The 24,841-nt window shown below is 45.5% G+C and overlaps 1 protein-coding gene across 3 annotated transcripts in view; it reads right to left on the bottom strand.

Moving 5' to 3' along the window:
• Positions 1-7,229: 7,229 nt before the first annotated feature.
• Positions 7,230-24,841, bottom strand: part of MEGF11 (multiple EGF like domains 11) — a 385,575-nt gene continuing 367,963 nt past the window's right edge. For 2 of the 3 annotated variants that reach the window (XM_060095218.1, XM_060095217.1), the window contains 9 exons: positions 24,566-24,694; positions 23,809-23,937; positions 22,247-22,483; positions 20,610-20,728; positions 18,217-18,283; positions 17,485-17,586; positions 14,930-14,986; positions 8,014-8,220; positions 7,230-7,390 (listed from right to left, as the gene is read on the bottom strand). In XM_060095218.1, the coding sequence (XP_059951201.1) occupies positions 7,230-7,390; positions 8,014-8,220; positions 14,930-14,986; positions 17,485-17,586; positions 18,217-18,283; positions 20,610-20,728; positions 22,247-22,483; positions 23,809-23,937; positions 24,566-24,694 (1,208 nt within the window). The remainder of the gene's footprint in view (positions 7,391-8,013; positions 8,221-14,929; positions 14,987-17,484; positions 17,587-18,216; positions 18,284-20,609; positions 20,729-22,246; positions 22,484-23,808; positions 23,938-24,565; positions 24,695-24,841) is intronic. The other variant, XM_060095219.1, reaches the window with a different exon arrangement.

The raw sequence follows: 24,841 nt of genomic DNA, 5'->3' as shown, positions 1-24,841 counted from the left end.
CCAAAATATACATGTGTGTGGGCTTGCATAGATTACTATGTTTCATAGTTAATCTTCTGTCTTTTGCGGTGCTCATGACGTGTGGGGCGCACGGAAGGCATTGCTGTGATTAGTCAATTTAGTTTTTCTCTGTAGCCGTTTTATTATTTTGGTGTATTGGTTATGAAGATACTACTATCTATTTGTAAATCGCTACTTTGTATTTTATGCATGCTCTGTAACTTGATTTTTTTTTTTTTTAGTTATTGATTTGGAATATATTCACATTCTAATAAACAGTTATAGGGGGACTATTCTTTATGTTGTCAGATTATATTTTTCCTTTGAGTGCTTTGGATGTAGCCATGGAATATTTGCTTCTGATGAGTAAGAGCATACATAGGTCCTTGGATTACAGAGTAAACAACTGAATTGGAGGTATCATTGTGTGAATTCAGCTTTGATTTTAGACATATAGTTCAATTATGCTGTTCTTGGAAAAAGTATTGAATATTACCAAAAACATTAGGAAAGTAATCTCTGTACTTTGGTCCAAAGCAGTGTCACCAGACCCAAGAAGAGGCTCCATCACTATTGTACTCAAAATTGGTAGTAAATTTTTTACAAAATTATTCAAGAGAAGGAGAAACTAGGTAGTGAATTGAAAATGAATAAAGTAACTGAATTTTTACCAAATGTAGACTTAATGTTGCCTTGGGCATGGTTGGATCTTGAGAGAATTCCAAGAAACCTTAAGTAGTAGTAGAAAATGAATCTGATTGCATTTCAACAAGTGTCTTCATTCTGAATAGTATCTCAGGAGACAGACTGTCTCAAGTAAGAAACGTTAAGTTTTTAAATATTATGACAATTTAGGGTTCAAGGTAGTTTAGAAGTATTTTGCTTTTTGACCTTGCTTTTCAGTTATTTTAACTTTGAATTTTTAAAAAACCTATTGTATTGTCCTGAAAAGTCACTTAGCCATCTTGATTTTAACTTGTATGTCATTGTTCTAAAATGCTATTTATGATTTCTCTCTAATAGTAGTTGTTACTCTGTAAGGGTAAGTTTCTTTAGCCATTGCACTGAGTATGCTAAATTGTAATTCTAAGAAGGGGTGCTAGTTGGTGACTTCTGCCAGAGGGTTCTGCAGGAAAGTTAGACTTCTTGAGTTTGGATTGCCCATCAGAGCTAGTCATATTTATTTCATCATTGGGGAAATAAACATCTTAATTTTTGTCGTCAGTGACTTATATTTACAAAATGCAAATCCTCTCAGTGGTTTGAGCTATTGTGATAATCTCTTCCATCTACCTTAAAAAAGAAAAAAAAAGCTCTACTATTTAGGCAATTTTGGCCAAAACCAGAAGCAGAATAATTCAAAGGCTGGGTAGATAATTAAGAACTTACTCCAACCTGTTAGGTTTCAATTTCTGGAGATTTTTATTTTAAAACAGAGGAGAAAAATGGAGGCTGGTTATTTGATGTCACACAAACATCATAAGCCTGAGAAAAAAATTCAAAACAAAATATGAATTTTGCATAAGGACTGTGCATAAGGATATCTATTCCCTGTGTGAAAAAAAAAATGAACAAAGACAGTGAAAGGACCTTCTTTCACCACAACATTTAGTGGGTCAGCATAACAGTCAAACTAGTGCTAAAGAGCTGCTTTTTGTTCTCCTGGTTGGAGCAGTGCTGGTGCTGCATCCCTTCCTGGGATTTGGCAGGTCACCTTTTTCACTCATCTATACAATACACCGAATAAACTGGAGTTGTCATTCTAATCTTTTAAAGAAACTGTGGGAGGCTGATGGTAACAATAATGTAATACAGAATGCTAATATCATTACAGTTTATGTAAGGGAGACCATTAGGATTAGACTGAGAGATAATGGTATCTATTTTCCTAAAAGCTGAATTGGAGGATAGAGAAAGAATATTTGAAAGGAAGTTGATACTAGGCATATATTAGAAAGTATGCTAAATTCTGAGTTAAAAGATTGAAAGTGGCAGCTCTAATAGAGCACTGGACTGGGTGAGAAAGACTTGGAATCTAGTCACAGGTCTTCTAGTCATTTTATCTCTGAACCTGACTTTCTTCCAGTTAATGAGGGGACTGGATTAGATCATTTCTGGGGTTTATCCCAGCCTTAATTCAGTAATTCTATGAATGATCACTTTCTTCAGGTACTAGAGCCAAATTATTATACATTCTAACTAAAATTTAAATTTAATAGATAAAAATCGTGTATATTTTGCAAGATGTTTTTGGTCTTATAATAACTTGATTAAAATGCTGTCTTTATTTCCATGTTAACACCATTAAATAAGATGAAAGCTTTCAGAACATTTGCAGAATGACTGTCAATTTCAACAATATGCATCAAAGTACCATATGTACTAAGGGGGGAGGAGCACTTGAGGGGCTGCTATGTCAACTGTGAGCTGAGAACTGCTGTTTTTTGGCTTTTACTGTTAAAAGAAAATTCTGCTGGCTTTTAATATATACTTTGAAATATATTCATATTTGGGAGAGAGAACCTTTAAAAACATTTTGTGTTTAATTTTTTTTTTCATCTCTAAGTGGAATCTAGTAAGGTAGATCAGTCCATGGACTGATTCCACCAATAGAACCAATGATTAAATCCAAGTGTTTAGGTTTATGTGTGCACACACATGATATAAATGGCATTATTTGTCTATTAGGATAGTAATTAATTATTAGTAAACATTTGAATTGAATTATTTAACATTATTAAGCATAGAATTGATAGGTCCTGGCACATATGTCATGTATATTGGCTGTTAACTACTATGTTATCAGTACCAGTGATGGTGAAAATTAATAGCCAACAGGATTCCTCTCCTGTGGTTGAGTCAGTAGAACTTAACCTTGGCCCCAAACCACAAAATCTCAGACCCTGTTATCCGCATCCTAATGAATAAGTGTATGGCTTTTAGCACTCACTCCTAAGGCTCTGGAGGGCCATCTGCTGGGCTAGACAATGGCCTGGGAGGCAGAAACTGGAATAATGAGGTAATCTGACAACCGGCGCTGCAGACCAGAGCTTCCTCCTTCTCTGGGTTTGTGGTTGGACCACTGCTCAGAGTCTTTCTAGCTCTGCAGGTCAGGGAAGAAAATGTATAAACTAATCACCAGGATCCTCTGTTTATCCCTGCCCTTCTATAATTGCTACATTGTAAGATCTACAAGGGTAGGGAAAGTGCTTTGTTCATACTTACATTCCTAATATTTATCCTTCCTACAACCCTGTGTCAGAACAATAAGGAAGGACCATCTAAAAGAGTGAAGGGGCTAACCCTAGGGTTCATTCTAGTTTAGCTTGGGGGGCTATAGTCTGAGAATTTTACCATTTAGATTAAACATTTTAAAAATTGTTACATAAAATTATTACATAAATAATATATAATTATTATATGCAGTATAAATAATAGTATAATGAATCCCTTATGTATCCATCATCCACCCCTTCTGAGAAAGATTTTCCATCTTCTGTTGCCACATACAGATTAATTGGGCCTCTTCTGTCTTCCCTCTGGCTGGATGAATGGCTAATGGTATCATTCTTGAATCTCCTGTATTGAGTGCACAACTTGCAGTGATTGAGTGCACAACCTGCCGCCTTTGGTTGTCATTTATGCTATTGGGTGGTATTCTGAGCCTCGTAAGTCATAATCTTAAAGCACTATTATTCTCAGTAAATACCTTTATTAGCCTTATAACCCTTGATTATGTTTTGTCTTTCACTCAGATGTCAAAGCCCTAGCCTCCCGGCCTTTGAGGATTGTCTGTTAGATCTTTTCTGAATGAGTCTTAGTCTCTAAATAGCAAAAGTTCTTGGTTAGACATTTTATTAAGTGGAAATAACTTTTGAGTATCATGTAAGCCTTGTGAACTGAAGGAGCACTTAAGTATGAGGATTACATACAAAACTTTGAAAGTATAAGGGAGAAATTTTAAACTTATACCATTGAATGCATTCAGTAAGCTATTTTTTAGCGTTTGTATTTTATTACAAAATTAATTCTGCTGCTTCTTCACCAGTTAGGTCACAAGGATATGTTTTAAAAAGTCCTAAAACAGATGCACCCAGAGTACTGTAGTGGGTGATAACTTCTGGTGGACAGCTCTTCATTGCACTTATGCTAATTAGGTGGCCCTTACACTTGCCTTTATTCCTTTCCATAGAAGTACCTTTGTGTCTCTGGAGCTGAGCACAAGTTGTAATAGTTGTCTTTGAGTCCAAATCTTTGTGAAAGCAGAGAAATTCTCTATTTGAGTATACTGATGTGTATGAGATATTTCAATAATTTTTGTACATGAATAAGAATGTGTTGCTCCCATTCATTACTTAAAAGGAAGAGACTCTCTTGTTATAAATTTGATAGAACCTTTTCACTTTATTTTCAAACATCTATTGGGATGATTTTCACTTTTCTGGCTGTCTAGAGTGACCACACAAAATGTAGGTTAGTTCTACGTTTAAACCTAAGGTGTAGATTATAGACACATTTTCAGTTTGCAACACAACAGTGGGCATTCTTGTTAAATTAGTTTGAGAAATTCATTTTATTTTGTACAAGGTACGATCCCTCTGCACAGTGAACAAATATATTACAAATCTGGGGTGTTTAAAAAAGTATTGCCATTTCATAGTTGCACTTATGCTATTGTACAGTAATTGTGTTTTTCTTATTCATTTGAATTGTATGCACATCACTTTGAGTAAAAACTTAATTTCTGTAAAATAATTGAACAGATTTTTCCATGTTGCCAATAAAATGCACAGTGCACATGTTTAGGTTGACCATGAACCTATCTGTGACAGTGCTAGACAGAAGTTCCTAGTAGGTGCTCTGTTAGATTGGAATGTCTTTTACCAGTAACTCTTAGATATGTGAAGGCAGCTGTTGTCACAATAGATTAATCACACCCTCTGCCTTTCCCTTCTTCACTGTATTGCCTGATTGGAGTTGTATTACATTTCTTTAAAAATCATAGAATGCTAGAGCTGAAGGGTTGTCAGAGCTCCCTTACCTTTCTCTGCTTCTACCTTTTTTTCAATACATGGGGAAAAAAGGAACCCAGAGAGGGCAAGTAACACTCAAATCTCAACCCAGTGCTTTAGCAATTCCACCATGCCACCTCTTGCTGAATTTTGCCAGAAGATACTTGGCAGAAAAGAGGTGAAACGAAACTTGAGTGCTTGTTTGCAGTTTGCCAGGCAGCAGTTATTGTACAAGCAGGCTAAGGGAAGAAAATAAAACCTGGGATTGAGACGAAGTTTCTCCTTGCTGATCTGACTTCACCATGCTTCTTGATCTTACTTGAGAAAGAGAAAGATATTTGAGCACTTGCTGCCCTGAAATACTGAGGTAAGTCTCTTATCTATATTTCTTCCTACATATGTATGAGAAATATTTACTTGGGCCTACAAAGTAATTTTCTAGTATTTATATTTTAATAAGGCTTTTTTTGAAAGTAAATTTGCTGTTGCTGATCACTTGCTCCCATGCATACATGCAGCATTCATGTAAGTATTATATTTTCCCCTAAAGATAAAATTTGCTTAAGCCTTGAGTGAAGTGGGGGAGGGAGGATTTACTCATTTATTTATTTTCTTGCTTTTGCTGGTTATTGCCCAAACTAATGGGTTCCATGGCAGACTTCCAATGTGTATCAAGGGCTTCAGAACTCCCACATTTCCTGTAGCAGCTGTTCCAGCTTTGCAGTCATTTACAGTCACTTAGTTCCTCTTCTGTATACCTTTTTGGAAGTATTTTTTACTGCCTGGACTGTTAATCAGAGAATGGAGTTGGTATAGGGTGGTCTTTAGTTTCCCTGCTTTGCCCTTTTGGTCTTTAATTCTTGTGAGGAGGTCCTCTTTAGGGCTTGGGAGAGGCTCCTTTTTGACCCATCCGAGCCCCAGTTTACTTATACTCATTAGAGTGGAAGTATAGATAACACCTGAACACTGGGATCTTGAGCATTAGCTCATTGTAATACATTTTTGGCCATGTCAGTAGGTGGTGCTTAGAAGGTAGAAGTACTTCATATACTTATATGTTAAGTTTTTACATCATGTTATAGCAATTGATTACAGTCCATTCTTCTTTGATCATTTCATTTAGTTCCATCAAAAAGCATAATGTACTTAAAACAACTTAAACTTCCTATATCCACTTTTGTCTAATTTCCTCTACACTTTTAGGTTCCATACTACATCAAGCTCAAGATTTATGAAGATATGCTTGACAGCATGGACTCTTCTGAGTCAAGGAATGCCAACCAAATAAATTCGGGAGGCCGAATAACCATTTTTAGGGATGTTAAATTCTTACCAGTCTATGCTGCTTGCTTAAAGGCATCATCTCAGAGTTCCGTTTCGCATGGAATAACTGAGGTGTTGGATGGACTCAGGAGAGATGACAAGGCCAGGACTGGCTTGCAATGTTCTTGAACTTTGAATTGGCAAGATTTTGTAAAGCTGGCCTAGAAATCATTGTTTGACTGAAAGAGGCTGTTGCACTTTGGAAACTTTTTTCCCTCCTACTACCACCAGGGGCAGAAGAGGGAAAGTTAATTTGTATTCATTAAAGTCTTATTTTAAAAAATTGAAGTTGTCAGCATTAGACTGTATACTAAACTCTGTAATCTTGGCAGTTATAATTTGATTGACCTGACATATATGTACAGGTACTTTAGGATTGATATTAGCACAGTTTGTGTCTATGTACTAATTATCTTAGGTAATAAAACAGATAAGTGATGGTAACAGGAACCAAATGCACATATACATTTCAGGTGCTTTAAAGTAATCCCCTCTCCTCCCCAGTCCCCTTTACTCCTAGGAAAGTTGGTAAAACCTATTCTACATGCTTTCTAAGCATCATGATCATGTTTCAGATAATTTAATATATAAATATTAATATGTATATATTTAGCTGATGTTGATGAGTAGCTTTATCTTAAATGTTTTAAAAGATCATATAATCCGTGGCATTTGGGGTTGGGGGTGGGTGGGTGGTAGAATTTGCTTTTGAGAACGGACCTGTTGAACAATTACCCAGTCCCACTTGGAAGCTCTTCTTTAGTTCCAGGTGAACGTTATAACTGACACGCAGCTGGAGTCAGTCTGTACCATTATTTCAAGTCAAGGGATTGTCTTCTTTCAGAGAGTCAGAGAATATTCAGCAGAGCACATTGCAAGAGAGCGGCTTAACCCTCAAGACTGCTTGTCCTGGGACGGCGCATTGGCAGGGCTCTGTCTTACTGGGAGGAGGTTATAATGACCAGGAATATGGCTGTTCCTAGGTAGGTCGTATGGATTCTGGATATAGCTGGAGTTACAACCACGGCCTTCTTGGACCACACTGACTGTGGGCTCTAAGGAATATAGTGAAAAATGAGTTCAGAGAACAGATTAGCTTTGGTTGCCTTGTTGGGGGGAAGAGAATTCTATTTAACTTGGTCGGGGGAGAAGCCAGGGGTTTATGATAAATGTATGAAGGTTAGGACTGAGGCTTGTTCAAGAGATTGAAAAGCTAAGTGAGTGTGCTATCAGAATCCCAAGCTCTGGTCAAAACCGAGGGACTTAGAATATCCTAGAGGTAGGGGTCAGGGGTTGTATCAGTGAGCCCAGGGACATGGGTTAAACTGGGAAAAAGTAGAACAAGGTGATTTTGAAACTTGAAAATGTCTGTTCTGATTGTTTTCTTTTTTAAACAGGAATTTGTGTCAACAATCAGTTGAAGTGTATGTGTTTGTGTGTATCAACTCCCCACCCCCAATATATCTGCTTCACACATAGCCTTAGTGTTTTTTTTTAAAAGCAGAGTTGGCACAAGAATTTGATTTCTTGTATGAGAGAGGAGGGCAGTCCTGGGAAAGACAGTTCACCTTGAATTCCTTAAAAAGCAACAAAACAGGGGAACTGAAGAGGGCTGTTTTCACTTAAGATGCTGTACTAGTGCCCTGATTTCACTAAGTTACTTATTTGAGACACCTACCAACTTCATATATATTTTTATTAGATGTCGACAAGGATGGCACATCTGTGTATGGAGACCCCGTGTGCACAGGCGACTTCATTTCTACATAACTGCTTTCTGGAAGCGTGCAGGTGAGGATGGGTAGGTCCTTAATTGTGGCATAAGGGTTTTCACTGCTATTCAAGGAACAAGTGCTAGAACTGCATACGGATTCTTTCATGTAATCTGCAAGGCAAGAGAGATTTCTTAGGACAAGCAAGGACATAAGACTTAATTTAAATACCAAAAGCAGAGTACAGGTTATGTGCTTTCAGGATCGCAAAGTTGTAAACACCTTTGATAATCCAAGATTCACTTACTAAATATGTTGAGGAGTGCTTTTCTAGGTAAGCAGAGTTCTAAAGAATTATGTTTTTGGAGGGATAAGAACATTGTTGTTTTAGTAGTCAGGTATAGCACCAGAAAGGGATTAATTCAAGATACTCATAATATGCTTTCACATCTGTTATTTAATTTTTACAAAATCTTGCAAGGATAGTTGACTGCATTTTATAAGATGATGGCCCAGGGAGATGAAGTGACTTGTCTAAGGTCATATGGCTCATGAATGGCAGTGCCAGTACTTGAATCCATGCCTTGGGACTCCTTGGCCTGTGTATTTTCTGTGATATCATTTTTCTGAATTCTTTTTGATGACTAAGCTTAGGTTCAGAAGAAGTAGGCGTGTGATTTGGCACAAGGGCCAGCAATTTGGCAACCTTTAGGCAGCAAACAGGTAGTATCCCTGCTCTTGAGAAGCTCGTGATCAGAGGTGGGGCAGACTGAAGTGTAATAGAGGTTTAAAAAGCACCTGGGTCTCAAGCTAGGCTTTGGAAAGTTCCTGTTTTCTAGTAAGCCTGCAGTATATCTTCTGGGGTCAATTACTCCAGTTCTCAGGAATGCTAACTGAAACCTATTTTAGCAGTATCTTTCTCTGATACTAGGAGAACTCATGCTGCTTCTCCTGTAGTCTCTCAGGTGCATCATCCCCAAGACTTCAGGGTGTATTAGGGTTCAGAAGTTGCAAACTGGTTTCCAAATATGAAGCAAGGTAACTGTAGCTCACTGGAGGAAGAAGGTTCTCTTTGTGACTGGGAGTCACAGTGAAACGGGAGCCCTTCCTTCAGCCTCCATGCCATTTTCCCTTTTGGGGGAAGATTACTGCCTCCTGTGGATTGTTTCAAATGAGGCAGAACTTGCCCAGAAAAAGCAGGAGACTCTCTAATCTGGCAACTCTGCCCTCATCCTTCTGTGAGGCTCTGCCAGCCAGGGGAATCTAGAAATAAGCACTGAGTTGCAGGGGCTTCGTAGTCAAGAGTGATCTAAGAAGTCTAAATTTCTGTAAGTGGTAGCAGATGGTGAAATTTCTCTGTTTCTCAGCTCTAAATTTCTATAAGTGCTAGCAGATGGTAAAATTCTCAGATGATCTTTCACTAGAACCACCACAATTTACATTTGGGGCTGCTATTTATCTATGCTTTCTGCCTCCAACTTGTGAAATTAATGAAAATGTAAAAAAGTGAAAGTGGTAGTGTATGTAATTCAAGGGGTTACTGGAGGTACCTTGGTCCGGTGAGAGCAGAGCGCTCCACGTGACTGAAGTAGTTGAGATGTGCGCCACCACAGGAGTCTTTTCTCCCACAGCAGGTAACTGGTTGGGAGGGGATTTACTTTTTTGTTAGTGTAGGGTTATTTATGTTTGTTTTAGCAGGTAACATTTCCTCAATCTTGTACAAAACTACATTCACCCATTAGTTCCTTCAAGTGTAGGCAGAGCAGTAATTATTATTTCCCCTCCCCCTTTATTGCTTATGAGGAAACTGAGATTTGTATAGGCAAGTGACTTCCCCAGGGTTACCCTGCTCATCGGTATTAGAGCAAGCTCCAGAACCAGGCTCAGAGCACTTTGTATCCCAGCTTAGCCCCCAAGCAGAGAGAGACGTGGGTCTTGGGTCCTGTCTTAGATTGTGGCCTCTCTCTACCCTAGAACCCTAGAGAGGAGGAGAAGACATTCTTGCTAGACAACGAGCAGTCCCAGCAGAGACTAAAAGGGAGGCTGGATTGGCCCAGCTACTGGTGAGGCTCTCATAGGGGAAAGGTGGCTCTGGGTCCTAGGCCATGACCTGCCCGAGTCACATGAAATTGCCTCTAGTGAATACTTTGTTTCTTAGTACAAGGGAGTGGGGTTAAGTCTAGGAACCCCAGCTGGCCCGTTGGTCCCATGTTGGGTTCTCTGAATTTACCAGCCAAGTAGTAAGGCAGCGTGACCCAGCTGCTCCTGTGGAAGCTGAGGACTTGCTAGTACTGCTTAAAGAAGGGCTGTCCCTACCACCTCTCCCCTCCTCCCCACGCAGGCACATCGTTTTTACTTTGATTGGCAGCTGACTCAGTTGCATATTTTCTAGAATTTGAGGACTACTGTTAGCTCGCTTTATAGCACATGTAGCTGGTCTTCACTGACTCCAGTTAGATCACTGACACTTGTTACATCTGTGCAGGGGGCCAGGCAGGAAGGACTAGTATTACTACTTTAGAAGTGAGGAAACTAAAGCTCATAAAGTTTGCCTAATGTTAGTAAGTAGTTAAGTTAGGACAACCCCTACCTGCTCTGATACCAAATCAAGGTGTTTTCCCCTCATATTTTGTTACCCTGTACGCCTGTCCTGTATCCAAAATGCAAACTATCTGCAGCAGCTTCCCCTTACCCTCAACAAGGAAAGCCTTTTATCTATGGGGCCAAGTTCTGCTGAGAAAGGCCAAGCTCTTTTTGCGGACATCCCATGACTGATTATTATGGCAGTGGGAGAGGCTTGAAGCTCTAGCTCAATGCCTAACAGAGCCTCAGCCAACCAGTAGTGGCCCTCTTATTTCCACCAGAAAAGTCGGCTGCTTTCAAGTTTGGAAAAATTGTTTGCTCTGTAGCAGGGGATGCACCTAAATGGATAAAAGAGAAGTTGGGGTTTGTGGGAATGGGGTGAGTCTCAGGGAGAAGATGTATCATCCATAAAGGGGCCAGAGGTAAAGCCAAAGGGGATGGAGAAGAGTGTGTGTGTGCGTGCGTGTGTTCGGAGGTGGTGGTAGGAGGGTGTTGAATTATGGAATAAACTGGCTTCTATTTCTGAGGAGGGAGGGGAAGGGCAGGGCCAGCTGGAAAACTATACTTCAGGAACCTACTCTTTTCTCCAGCTGAGTCATCCACCTGCCTGCTCTGAGGGAGGGCAGGGTAAGGGGAAGAATAACCAGCTGCTCTAAGACACTTCCTCATCTTTTTATAGCCCCACCTCTATACCAGTCTTTGCACTTTGGGCATGTTGCAAAGAAAGGGGAAGCATCAACCAAGGCTCCCCAAGCTCTGGGGAGTCACTCCTCTAAGGCCTGTAATTAGCATCAAGGCTGAAGATTTAGCTCTATAATGTCCTGGCATTTGTTCTCATATAGTTCCTACCTTCCCCAAATCACATACAGCCACATACTATCAGAGGCAGAAGGGGCCTCTGAAATGAACTAATTGAAGCATCTTCATTTTATAAAGGAAGCAACAAATTGAGAGAGGGGAAATGATTTTCCAAGGCCGTCTTGTGAGTAGGATTTGAACTTACCCCATCCTTCAGGTTCACACTATCATCTACTTAAGGCCAATATTTCACTGTTGGGGAAAACCTAGGCACTGAACGTCCATCTCTTGTCTTCTCAGCCTACTACTACTATTAGAAGGCCATGATGCCTTTTCTCCCACACTGGCTGAAAAAAGTTTTCAGGATGTGAGTGGGCTCCTGACTGACTACCTTGGAAGCCAAGGTTGTTGCAAGGAGAGACTTGGAGGTTGGATTAGCAAGGAGCATACAGGTGGGGAAAGGGGCAGCAACAGTGGGATCCAGGATTTCAGGATCATTAAGGTGATGGAGAGTAGTGGGGAGGATTTCTTCTTTAGCACTTTGAAATGCCTGACAGGTAAGTGTTGACATGAGGCAATTTGTTGCAGAATAATTTTGCTGAGAGGGGAGCAGGGGAAGGAGAGATGGAAAGGTGTTTAGAGGTAAAATGGGGTTAGCACAGTGGTATGAGTGATCTCGTGCAACCTCCAGGATGACAGTGAGTGGAGGTCTTTAGTAAGTAACAGGGGAAAGAGGGAGCATTGACTGGATTAGATGCTTAGAGCTGGAAAGGGCTTTAGAGATAGTGCTTGCACAACCCTGTCCTTTTTTTTTTATAAATTTATTTTATTTATTTATGGCTGTGTGGGGTCTTTGCTGCGCACGGGCTTTTCTCTAGTTGTGGTGAGTGGAGGCTACTCTTCGTTGTGGTGTGCGGGCTTCTCATTGCGGTGGCTTCTCTTGTTGCAGAGCACGGGCTCTAGAGCGCAGGCTTAGTAGTTGTAGCACACAGGCTTAGTTGCTCTGAGGCATGTGGGATCTTCCCGGACCAGGGATCGAACCCGTGCCCCTGGCGTTGGCAGGCGGATTCTTAATTACTGTGCCACCAGGGGAGCCCCAACCCTGTCCTTCTAATAGAGGAAGAAACCAAGACTCAGAAAACAACACTGTGATCTAATCAGTGCCACACAGCAAGAACCAGGACTAGAACCCCATTTTTTTTTTTTTTTTTTTTTAATTTTTGTTTTGCTTCACCGTGCAGCTTGCAGGATCTTAGTTCTCAGACCAGGGATTGAACCCGGACCCCAGCAGTAAAAGCGTCAAGTCCTAACCACTGGACCACCAGGTAATTCCCCGTAGAACCCAAATCTTTTAACTCCCAGGCCAGGGCTCTTTCCCACTGAGTTCAGAGAACACTAAGACTCTTAATCTTAACTCTTATTGGTTATAATTTGGTTTGGGCCAGTAGTTTTAGGAAATAATTCGACTCCTGGTACAAACTAGTTTATTAAATGTTTATCTGGGGAGTTCAGCCAGTTAGTGGGGTTTATTCCATGTCTTTGATAAGTATTTCTGTAAAGCTCTTAACTGTGATGTTCCATTTTCCTCTTGTTCTGGTGTATTGGTCCCTAACACCTGTTGGTACATTTGCCTACATAGCCATCTTTTCTCTCCAATTTAAAGGATAATTATAGCCAGAGTGGTGAAATGAAACCTGGCTGCTGGCTTCCAAGTCTCCCCTGCACTCAGACACTCAGATGTATGATCCCACAAAACAGGAATGAATGACGCCATGGCTGAGTCCTTAACTTTGTTTTACATTTATGGCTGCGAGTAACTACTATAATCACAGTGCGCAGGACAATGAAGTGCATAGGGAAGTTGTGTGCTCATTTATTGAGGTGTCTGGGCCTGTCTGAATTCATTCATGCTTGAGTCATGCATAGTCTCAGAGCTGTAAAGGTCCTTAGAGATGTTTCTGTCCAATCCCCATTCCTCGAGAAAGAAACTGAGGTCCCATGTCACAGTGATAAAACAGTATAGTTTTGTCTTCTGTTGTTCAGCTTCATCTACTGTAATGGTGCTTCCTTTCATTTGGGTGGTTGAAGTCGAAACTAACAAAAAATTGCCAGAATGATGATCCCAAGGGCATAGTGACCTGTGGGTGACCTTCTGTCCTCAGATCGTTCTCTTGGGCTGTGCACATCCTAATACGTGCTGGTGGAGACTTGTCCTTCCTGCTCTGTTGTTCAGAACACAATTCTCACCACCACCCACCCCTAGCTCACCCCACTTCTTTTTTTTTTCCTCACCCCACTTCTAATAACCACCCCACCAAGGGTTGAAGACGACTAGCTCTCCTTGGTTAGGAAAGTGGTGTCTCAGGTGTACCTAAGGCTAAGTCTGAAAGACCAGAAGGGTAATCTGGGAAATCTGAGTCAGTCTAGACTTAGAGGTTTGTAAGTGTTAGGTGATATGCTACATAAGGATACCCCGAGGCATTTGTCACAAAAGGTCCCACTCTAGATCTATGGCATCAGAATCTTGGGGAGTTGCGGGGGGTGAACATATGTATTTTTAACAAGCTTTCCAGGTGATTCTGGTACACAGCTAGGTTTAGGATATCCACTGGGATCGCTGCTGTAAGTCATATCTCTTTCAGTTTGGCTGAGACTCTTAAATAGTCCTCAGAGACAAAAGGACAACTCTCTTACATTAGTATAACCCATTACAGTATGCAGAAACACTTCTGATCTGTGTTTTTTATTAGATGCTCAGGATAACCTTGTTAGATCATAGGACAGGCATACTTATCCCAACCTTGCAATTTGAGGAAACTGTGCCTTAGGGAGGTTGGTCAGAGTTAATAAGTAACAATTTCAAAGCTACCTGTTTCACACATTCTGTCATTTAAACCTAGGCTCTAAGCCTGGGGCAGGACCTGGCCTTTCATATTTGGCTTCACCTGTATACTTCCTAGAAGGATGATCCAACTTGCAGTTCCCATGTGTTAGGGATTAGTCCTGGCTTCCCTCTTCTCTGGGGCAGAGATCTCGTGAGGGTGGAGCGCCGTATAATATTAACACTAGGTATTATTTTCATTCCTTGTGCCCCAGAAAGCCAGAAGGTGCAGGGTGGCATTCCTTACCAGCGCAATGACAGGAGGCCTCTGGGGCAGGTAGATTGACTTTATTTCAGATTTTATAATCAATTTAACTTGTACTAATTGGTTGGATAATGACGTTCTACATTTCCGAAGACATTTAGTTGGCATCTATAAAAAACCCATAAGCGTTTCCTAAGCAGGTGCAACTGAAATCAAAAGATGAAATCATTATTATTATGATTGCTCCTCCTGGGCAGAGCTACCCAGCAGCCCCAGGTCCTGTGGTCTTTAACTTTTTTGGGGGGGTGGGGGAAAGAGATGCGCAGTTTGTACCTGGTAGAACTGGCCATTTCAGATTTGCACTCTTTATCTTGCTAAGCCCTTTCTAATGGGACGTCAGGATTAGATACTGTACCTTTGAAGCCTTTGTCCATAATGTATGTGTTCTGACGTCTATCCATTCCACAAGCACCTGCATAAAAACAGTAAAAGGAAAGAAAAACATAGGGGTGAATGAGGTTTACCTAGACTGCATGAGTTCTTTTTTTTTTTTTTCTTGTTTTTTTTCTTTCTCCCCTACCCAGAAAATAAATAGTTCTTTACTGCTAGAAAATTATTCTGGGTTTAATCTACTCTAAATCATCTTGACCATACAGGAATTCTTTAAAAGCTCCTAAAGCATAAATGATGAGCTACAGCACCCCCTGGCATATTTAGCACTACTGCTCTTTAACCTTCACTCTGAGGGGAATGTCTTCCAGGAGGTGATCAAAGGCAGTTCTGATGCCACCTACGGTCACTGTAGGTGAAGTTTCAGTCTCCAGAAGTATAGGATAAGGAATGAATCAGAACCAGTTCTTAGCTTGGGCGAAGGGTGTATGACATTCCCAGTCTCAGTTCTGTTGGACTTCGGAGAGGGGGTGAAGACTGTTTCTCACCTTGTAGCTCTGGTCTTCCCTCTCCCCTTCTGGATCCAAAGCTCGACTGAGGGGAGCCAGAGGGAGGTGGACAGGTAGCTGAGGTTCTTCATTGGTCATCTCTACAGAATGTATAGTCATTCCCTTACATAGTCAGCTGGCTTAGTCCCCCTCCCCCTGCCCCACTTTTTTTGGGTGGACCATTTGCACATAATTGAGAGTTGTATTTGAACAATACTACCAGTGTTTTTGAGTCCCAAGGATTTCTTTTTTCCCTTTTGGCAGTCACAGTTTATCCTAGGCTCCCACAATGCATGGTTCTGAGCCCCAGCCAGAGGCAGGAAGGACACAAAGCTTCAGGGACCTAGCTCTGGTTCTTTGCTACTGGTGATCCCAGAAAAGAAATTATGTGATACTTTAAATTTGGGACAGTGATGACTTGGGCTCACAGAGCCATTATTTTCAGCTTTTAACTGAGAATGCCATATCAGGCAAGGCATGCAGCAAGTGCTTACTAAAATACAGCTTGACTCCACTTGACTCTCCCCAGTTTTTGACACTGAAGACCAACCCATGGCTGTTTAGATACCTCCCCATACCTCTTCCATATAGAGGTCCCTAGTTGAAATTGCAGGAGCCTACTCCTATCTCCCTTCCTTCCACACATTGCTGAGTGATAGAGCAGAATCAGATCCAAGTTTTTCTCAAGTTTGCTATTCTCTAAAGGGCCTGTAGGTACCTGTGCCCTTCAGAAGCATGACTGTAACAGTCTGTATCCCTGGCGTTAGCTCAGCACCTTATTCTAGACCAGGGCTTCTTTTGCCCTCCCTGAGGGAGGGAGTCTAGGCTGTTAACTTTTTCCCCTTTTAGAGAACAGGAAACAGACTCAAAGAAGGGCAGTGACTTGTCTGAGATCACACCGACAAGTGAGAAGTTGAGTTCTACCTGGAGCCCAGATGTTCTCAAGTCTTCTCTCCCATTGGCCAGCAGCCTGCCTCCGTGTAAGCGAAAAAATGACAGCGTGTGGTGGCTCTGGCTACAGTGGTTGAAGGGAGAAGTCTGGGCTGAGCCCAGAGGGTGCTCCCAAATGGAGAGAGGTGCAGGGTGGTGGTAGTGTGTGTGGTGGGGGTTGTTGAATGTCCTGAGCACTGCTTAGGGGGCTCACAGCCAGGAGCACAGCCTCCTGGGTATAAGCCCAGGGTATTTGAAGCCCGTGCCTACTTAACAGGTAGATGGATTTAGAACCTTTGCTCTTCTTACTGCTACTGGCCTCAGAGACCTGCAGGGGTTGGTAGAGCTGCATTTCACTTGAGCTCTAGAAACCAGCTAGAGCCTGAATTCAGGCCCAGGTTGTCCAGTGTGCCGTCTAGGGCAGGACTACTTTGTAGGGAGGCCAAATTCTCTGTTCACTCATTGCACCTACTTCTGTAACTCCTACCTCACATCCTCCCATAGCAGCACTGATTTTCCAAGTCTCTTTTTTGCATCTTTCCCAAGCTACCAGGTTTGAGCCTAATATATGAGCACAGAGGATGTTGGTTGACACATCCTGCCTCAACCTCTCTAGATCCCTACTGGACCACCCTACCCTATGATCTGGGAGAGCTAGTCTGGGGTCTCTCTCTGAGGGACGTTGGGCTTTTTGGCCAGAGAGCCAACTCTCCACCATTCACATCCGCGGGCCCAGAGAATCCCAAAGATGTCACCATCTCCAAGTCATTTCTCAGTGGTTTTGGGTTGTATTCTGTGGTCTGCAGGGAGTGCGGTTATGTTGTATTCCCTTCACCTAATACTACTTGCAGTTTGTCTATATCCACTGACCATGATAGGAGGAGAAGCGGTGACTGGGGGGATCCAGACAGGCTTCCTTCTTCAGATAGGGACTTGGGCTTGTAGATTAATTATGTCGGAGGGAAGGGGCTCAGCAGGGAGAGTTCTGGGACCATGGGGGTAAGTTAAAGGATAGGAATGGGGGTTAGGGTAGGTGCTGGGTCTGGTCTGGTATGACAACCTCGGGGGTCCAGGGGATAGAGGGTAGGGCTGGGAGTCTAACCTGGTGAGTGTAGCTCAGCGGGGCGGCTGAGGTGTCTAAGTTCAATGTAGAAGTCCTCGGGCGGGTACCTGGCCTCCAGGGCACTGATCTGGAAATGGGAGTCTAGTGAGGGGATGACAGGGAGGAACCATTATTCCCAGGGCCCTGGTATGGCAGGGGTTGGGGGATGAGGGTCAGGGTGGGGCAGGTTGGAAGGAATTAGGGCTTCCATGTGTAGCATCCAAAGGTGCTAGAGCCAGCAGGGCCAGAGGGATTTGCTAGAGCTGAGACCACTGGCCTTGCTACTCTTCACTCCCCACCCCTCACCCGCACCCCCATAGGAATTGGTGTCTGCTAGGGCAGTGGGGCAGAGGGAAGAAGCCCTTGAAAGGGGCACCTTGGTAGGGCCTGGCTCAGGCAGGGGTCCCTTTCCCAGATGGTGAGTGCATCTTTTGCTTCCAACCTGAATCCCCACATCTGGGCCCTAGCTTTCTCCCTTGTGGTCCCTGGGTCATAGCCACTCTCTCCCTATCCTCTAACATAGGAATGAAAGGGGTCTTGGACTTCATTTGCTTATGAAAGCTGAAATAGGGGCTTGGGTTTCCTCCCCACACCCCTTCACCCTGGGGGAAACCATGCTTAAGATTTATCTACTAACTCTCCCAGGGAGCTGGGATGGGCCCCTGTCAATATGGGAGAAGGAGAAGAGGGTGGGATGTGATGGCAGGGGACCAGACTCGGACCACTACTGACCTAACACGTTCACATAGCTGTAGGGGGTCCAGCCTGCCATGTCTCTGTCAAGGGACTTGTTACTGAGCTGTTTGGAAAGTAGGAGAGCGAGTTACTATCTAGTGCCCTTGAGATGCCCCTGCCCAGCCTTTGCTTTTGCCCACCCTCATGCACCCACCCCTGTGATGACCCTGACCTACCTAGGTGCTAGGTCGTGGAGGGAAAGGGAGAGTTAGGTGTTCTGTGACAGGCCACCAATGGTGTGGCTGAGGCCAGTGGGAACAGAACATATACCCCCATCTAAGCAGTCTGGCTGAAGTTGTAGGGCTCTTGGGCCCCTGGGACAAAGGGGAGCAAGGGGCAGGGCCTCTTGAGAGCCAAGAACTGGCCTGAGCCAAGCTGGCCCTGACAGGGAAAGCAGGTCAGCTGGGTGGGGCTGAGCTGCAGGGGAAAGGGGTGTTGGCAGCGTCTCGGCTGCAACACGAGGCCACCTCCAGCACAGAGGGGGGTGCGGAGGCTGCCTGCAACATCACTGCCACCTCTGCCACCTGACCTGGGCTGAGTGTGAGAATCTTCCTTTCATGTGACCAAGAAAGCTTCAGGGTAGGTTGGCCTTATGGTGCAACCCTTCCTCTTCCTGCGTTCTCACAGCTGCCCTTCATATGCGGCAAGGATGGTTGTTCTCATTTCACAGCTGGGGACCTGAGTCCTGCTTGTGGGCCCCGCTCATGGTCACACACACAGCCAGTGACAGAGCTGGGTCTACAACTCAGGTCTCAGCTCCCAGACCCATGTCCTTTCCATGTCATCACAGCTGCCTGCCTTTGCTGAAGATTTGCCAGGCTGAGGGGTTCCTGCCCACACAGAACTACTTTGGGCCCCTGGGGTGAAATGAGCCAGAGGGTCACCAAGTGGGCTACTCAACTCCACCCCCTTACTGAGTGACAGAGGGTGGCTGGTGCTTCCCTGTCAGTGTGAGACCAAGAATGACATGGCCACAAGGGACTTGGTCTCTCACATCTTGCATCCTTTGCCTCTAACCTGCTGTAGCCTTGATAATGTGGCTCTAGTTAATCAAGGACCTCCTGCTGGGAAGCTCCTGGCTTCCCTTCCCTTGGCTCCTCAGATCAGCCTAAAGCTGTGAAGCTGGGTGTGGGGCTGACGGCCACAGGCTTTGCATATGGACCTCGAAGTACCCCTGCTTGCAGCACTGCCATTCTATTGGAAAACTGAGGCTGAGAGCCCCTGAAGAGGGCCTTTGGGTGCTGGCTTGACAGGGGTGGCTCCTGGGGCGATACGGGGTCTGTGTCATTGTTGCTAGGGGGCTCAGGGTGCATTGCTACCAGGGCTGTGGCAGCAGCCATGGTCCGTGGACTGGTGGACATTTTCTTTGGGGCAGATGGGGAGAAAGGATCCCTAGAGCTCTATAAGGCACAGACCTGGAGGATGAAAACTGTGCTCCTGCAGCCCCCCATGGTCCTGCCAGAGAGAGAGAGACAGAGAGAGAGAGAGAGAGAGAGAGAGAGAGAGAGAGAGAGTGTGTGTGTGTGTGTGTGTGCGCGCAGGTATGCAGCATGAGCCCGTTAACCTTGTGGTCCTTGGGGCTGTCCCTCATTTCTGAACCTCTCATCTGCCCACTATGGGTCCTGGCACACCAGGGGGTGCTCACTACACATGTGTGCTGAGACATCCTTGCCCCAAGGGCCTGTGATTGTAAGAGGACGTCTTGCCATCAGCCAGTGTTATGCTGGGAGCTGTGAGGAAAGGCCCTGTCCAGGGTGGTACACACCTGACCTTGAAGGCCTGCAGGACTCACTGTAAATGGGAACACTTGGCTGTGGCTGATGTTTGGGTTCCACGTCCCTTGTGATGGTTCTGACAGCAACAAATGGTTGTGGGTGTGTACTGATAACATGTAGTATGTCCAGATATAAGGATATAAGGTGGTACCTAAGTAATAGTAGTTACTCTATAATGTGCTGGTTGCACACAAGGTGCTGGTAACATACTGTGGTGATTAATGCTGTAGTGTTTTGATTATATGTGTTAACATGAGGCAAAAGTGGTTACATGGTTATGTGTGACAAGGCTACACATGATTACGTGACAATCACATGGTTTGGTACCCACTGGTTATACACAGGGGTGTATGTTATATTGAGTGATGCTGTGAGTTGGTTACATGTGATGTGTCCTGGTTACATGGCACTTGTTGGCTCCATATAACCTGGTGGCTTCCTCTTACGTGCTTCACAGAGTGTTTACATGGGATCACAGGGCAATGTGTATTGTATTGGCAGTTGGTTCCACACCGACCCTGGGCGGGGTGGTGGTGGTGCAGTTTCTTCCCAGGCAGAGGTGAGGGCTCAATGCGAAGACAGTGGATGGGGGCTGAGGAGTTAGGGGCCCAGTACCTTGGTGGGGCTGTTCCTGTCCAGAGTGCTGGCCTGGCTGGTGTTAGGCCCCCCGCACGCCAGTGCATGGTAGCTGGAATTGGAAAAGCACTGGGCATGGCTGCTACTTTGAGACAAATCTGGGAAGAGAACAAGGTGCCACATGCCATCACATCCCTGCCCCTGGCATGAGACACCCCTAAACTAATGCTTGGGCTGGGCTGCCTTGAAAGTGCTCTGCAGAGAGAGACAGTCAAGTCTCCCAGCCCCCAAGCTTCCTAGCATCTACTACTACCCTAGAAATGTGTAGAGCCTGATTTGCCCCTTTCCTTGCGGTTGCCCTCCTTGCAGCTTGCAGGATAGGCTTGCCAGTGTGGAGGGTGGCACCAGCATGAGAAGTGTTAATTTGACAGTCTCAGATATCCCTGAGTCACTACCTAGGGCTGTGCTGACCCTCCCCTGCCTCCCCCAGGGTCAGATCCCAGTAGTGAGGCTGTAAAGAGAACCCCACTTCTCCTGACCTTAGCCTTGCCCTCCTGCAGATTCCAGTGGAATGGCATGGGAAAACCTAGCCAACCTCGCTTACTATAGTCATAGAAGAAAATCCCCAAATCCTCCCTATGAGCTTTGGGATTTCATCAGGGGATATCTACTTTGGCTGAAACCCAGGGCAGCATGTAGGCCAGGAACTTCCTCAAGGTGGGGTCTGCACCTGGGCTGCTTTTGTCTATCCTGCAGCACCTAGCACAGAGCTGGGCAAATAGTAGGCAATGGAATTAGCAGGAAGGACATGTCAGCAGGCCGACGTGATCTTGGTTTTCTAAGTAAGTCCAAGGTCCAGTAGGCTGCAGGTCAGCCATGAGCTATGGAGCCAGCTGGAGAGAGCCGTCATCCTTGTGCTCACCCTGACAGGCCTACCCTCCCGTGGCTCAGGGCTGTGGGCAATTGTAGAGCATTTTGACCTCTTCTGTTTAATGAAATATGAAGCAAAAAGCTGTTCTTATTTCTAAGGCAGCAGTCCAGCCTCCCAGATAAATGCCTGCTGGAGTTGTTACCCAACTTGTGAACAGACTGGGTTCCAGCAGGCCTGACTCGAGGGACATTGCCCAGGCTTTCAGACTTCCCCACGTCAGGCCCCGTCCCCTTCCACTGTATAAATAGGGCCCTCCTAACTCTGGGAACTGGGAGGGAGGGGTGCTCTGAGGCCTTCACCAAGGAAACAAAAATGGGACAGGGCTTGGACACTGGGCCCCATGGCTGGTTTCCTGAGGTGGCACAGGCTGGGGAGAGGTTCCCCTGGAGCATTTAGGAAATTTACTGCTTAGTGTGGGTGCTCCTGTGGCTAAAGCCCGGTGAGGAGGAGGGGAAGCTCTGGGGAAATGGAAGAAGGCTCCTAACCGTAGCTGTTCAGAGTGGGCACCCTGGAAATGACACCCCCAGGAGCCCCATCTACCAAGTGAGCTCCAGCTCCTCGCCTCCATTCTCTCTGCGGGGGAGCCTGAGCATCCAGCCCCAGCAGACAACTCTGCAGGCACGACCACCCACCTTCAGCGGTAAACCCCAGTGTCCCCAAGAATACCGTGTGGCTCCTCTTGGGTCTTCTGTGTGTGTATGCGGGGGCGGGGCGTGGGGGGAGCTGCTGGAGGCATAGCCCTTACCTGAGAGGGAGTAGTCAGTGCTGGTCATCCTCATGGCAGGTGTGTAGGAGACGCGGGGAGCCAGGTCTCGGCCCTTCTCTTTCTGCCGCCGCCGGTGCCAGGCGAACAGGCCCAGCAGCACCACAATGAGAAACAACAGGAGGACGATGCCTGTGACAGCACCCACCGAGTGCCGCTCTGCACCCAGTGCTGGGCTGATCTTGGTGTAGGGATTTAGCTCCTCCATCATGAGGGCAGCTGCGGGCAGAGGGAGGGGCTGAGCCTGGGGCAGCCCTGCTTGCTCTTCAGATCTCCTCAGCCTGGGGCCTAGACTCCTAGCGTTAGGAGACCCGGGTGCTGGTCTTGGCCCTATTCTTCAATCCCTTCAACCTCACGTGTCTTGTCTTCAACTGCCTACAAAGGGTAGAGTCCCAGGGTCGTGACAAGGAGCAAATGTGATCATAGGTGGGAACCAAAATAATGGATGTTTATTGAGTGTTTTACTCTGTTCTAAAAATGAGTTACAGATATTAACTCATTTGATCTTCCCAGCAGCCCAATAAAAAGCTGTTTATAAGTCCTATAAGAAATAAAGACTAATTATTTCCCTTTCACAGATGAAGAAACCGAGACACCAAAAGGTTAGGTAATTTGCCCAAGATCACACAACCAGTAACTGGTAGAGTGGGTTTCTCAGGAGTCAGGAAAAACTGGACTCAGCCCCCTCCCTGTCTACCAGCTGTGTGACTCAGAATCCTCAGTTTGCTCATTTGTAACATGGGGACAGCAATCCCGCTGTGAGCACCAATGAGAGACTGGCAACGAAAGCTGTGAGTGCTGTACCAGTGGGCCCAGGATTGCTGCTCCTAAAACCCCTCTTGATGATATATGTGTGGGCTGTCCCTCATCCCCCATCAGAATGCAGTGGAAATGTCTTTTGGCCCCTTTTCTGTACTGTGGATGCTTGGGTGCCCATTCTCATCCCTATCTCCTACAGCCAACAGCAAAAAACATTTATCGAGTGCTCACTTGATGTGCCAGGCACTGTGCTGAGTCCTTTACTCATCTTAACTTGGTCCTCACAACAGCACTATGGGGTCTTGTCTGACTATAGACCTGGAGCCAAGGTTGACCCCCTTTGGGCTCCTTGGCTCTCAGCAGAACCTTGTGTCTTTCCACATGTGGAGTAACAGACCCAGCAAAAGGAAATGACCGGCCCAAAGACACCTAGCAGGTAATGGCAGAACCAGAATTCGGCAGATCTTCCGACTTGGTCTGCTGACCCTTCCACAGCACTGGCTTGCTGTCAGTCATCCTTCCTTGGCTCACAAAACTTGCCAAGGATGAGCAGAGGGAAGTGGTGCTTGAGAGGCTGCCTTCTCCATCTAACTGTCCAGTGCCTGGAGCCTCCCCCTCATCAGCTCCCTCCATTCCACTCCCACTCTCCTCCCAATGTGAATAAAAGGAAGTCACAGAGTGTCCTTATAAAATTCAGTCATTCCCATTGGATACTACCTAGAGCCTGCCCCATGGGGCCCTTTCTATAGCCCCCTTCCCCGGGGACTCTGCCATCTGTGTATTACCTTGGTCACACCTGATCCCTTTGAATCCAGAGCTGCAATAACAGGTGCCTGTGACATGGTCACAGGTGGCATTGTTCATGCACTCACATAGCTGCTGACACCCATAGCCAAAGGTTCCTGGGGCACATCCTGTGTAGCACAAAGAATTGGAGTCGACCGTGAGGTACGCCCACTCTCCACCCCTCCCATCCCTTCTGTGGGCAGCTGTGAGGGTTAGTTCTGCCTCACAGAGTGAAGCCTCTTTCTCTGTAGCTCCTGATGTGCTTTGGTTTGCTACTTGGGGCTAGACCGAACACCTATCACCCTGAGTGGGGGGACACCCATCCCTACCTCCTCCTCACCTTGTCCATATTTACACAGCATCTTCCGTGTGTCAGGCTCGGAGCCGGGTGCCACAGGGGCTTCAAAGATCAGTCAAACAAGATCTGCCTCCCTCTCCTCTCGATAAGCCCGCCCTCTCCTCTCGATAAGCCCTCCCTCTCCTCTCGATAAGCCCGCCCTCTCCTCTCGATAAGCCCGCCCCCAGCAAAGGCTCTGCTCTGCCTCCACATGCCCCATCCCCACCCCCACTGAAGGAAGAAACTCTTCAGAAGCCAACGTAGGCCCAACCTTCAGGTTGTCTCCTCGGGAGTTGCTCCAAAAGTCAAGGGAGCAGGCGGTGCAGGGCCCTGATGGGTGGACCTCAAAGGGGGAGGCTTCCCCTGCAGGAGGCTGAGGCCTGGCATTGACACCAGGGTCAGGGGTCGGGACAGCTTACTCTGCTCACAGTGTCGCCCAGTGAAGCCCGTGCGGCAGGTACACTTGCCGCTGATGTGGTCACAGCTGGCACCATTCTGACACTGGCACACACGCCCACAGTCCTTCCCGTAAAACGCTGCTGGGCAGCCTGAAGAGAAAGAGGGTGGGGGCGACTGCTGAGGTGCAGTTGGGACCAAACCTGTCTCCTGCCCCTTCTTTCTCTGAGCGTGGGGTGAGGACTAGCAAGACCCTGCACGCTCCACGCTCGGAACCCTCACGCTGAAGAGGCAGGGAG

This window comes from Mesoplodon densirostris, chromosome 4 (genome assembly GCF_025265405.1).
Source record: "Mesoplodon densirostris isolate mMesDen1 chromosome 4, mMesDen1 primary haplotype, whole genome shotgun sequence".
NCBI classification, from domain to species: domain Eukaryota; kingdom Metazoa; phylum Chordata; class Mammalia; order Artiodactyla; family Ziphiidae; genus Mesoplodon; species Mesoplodon densirostris.
The sequence above is the reverse complement of the archived record's forward strand: the minus strand, read 5'-3'. Positions and strand labels throughout refer to the sequence as shown.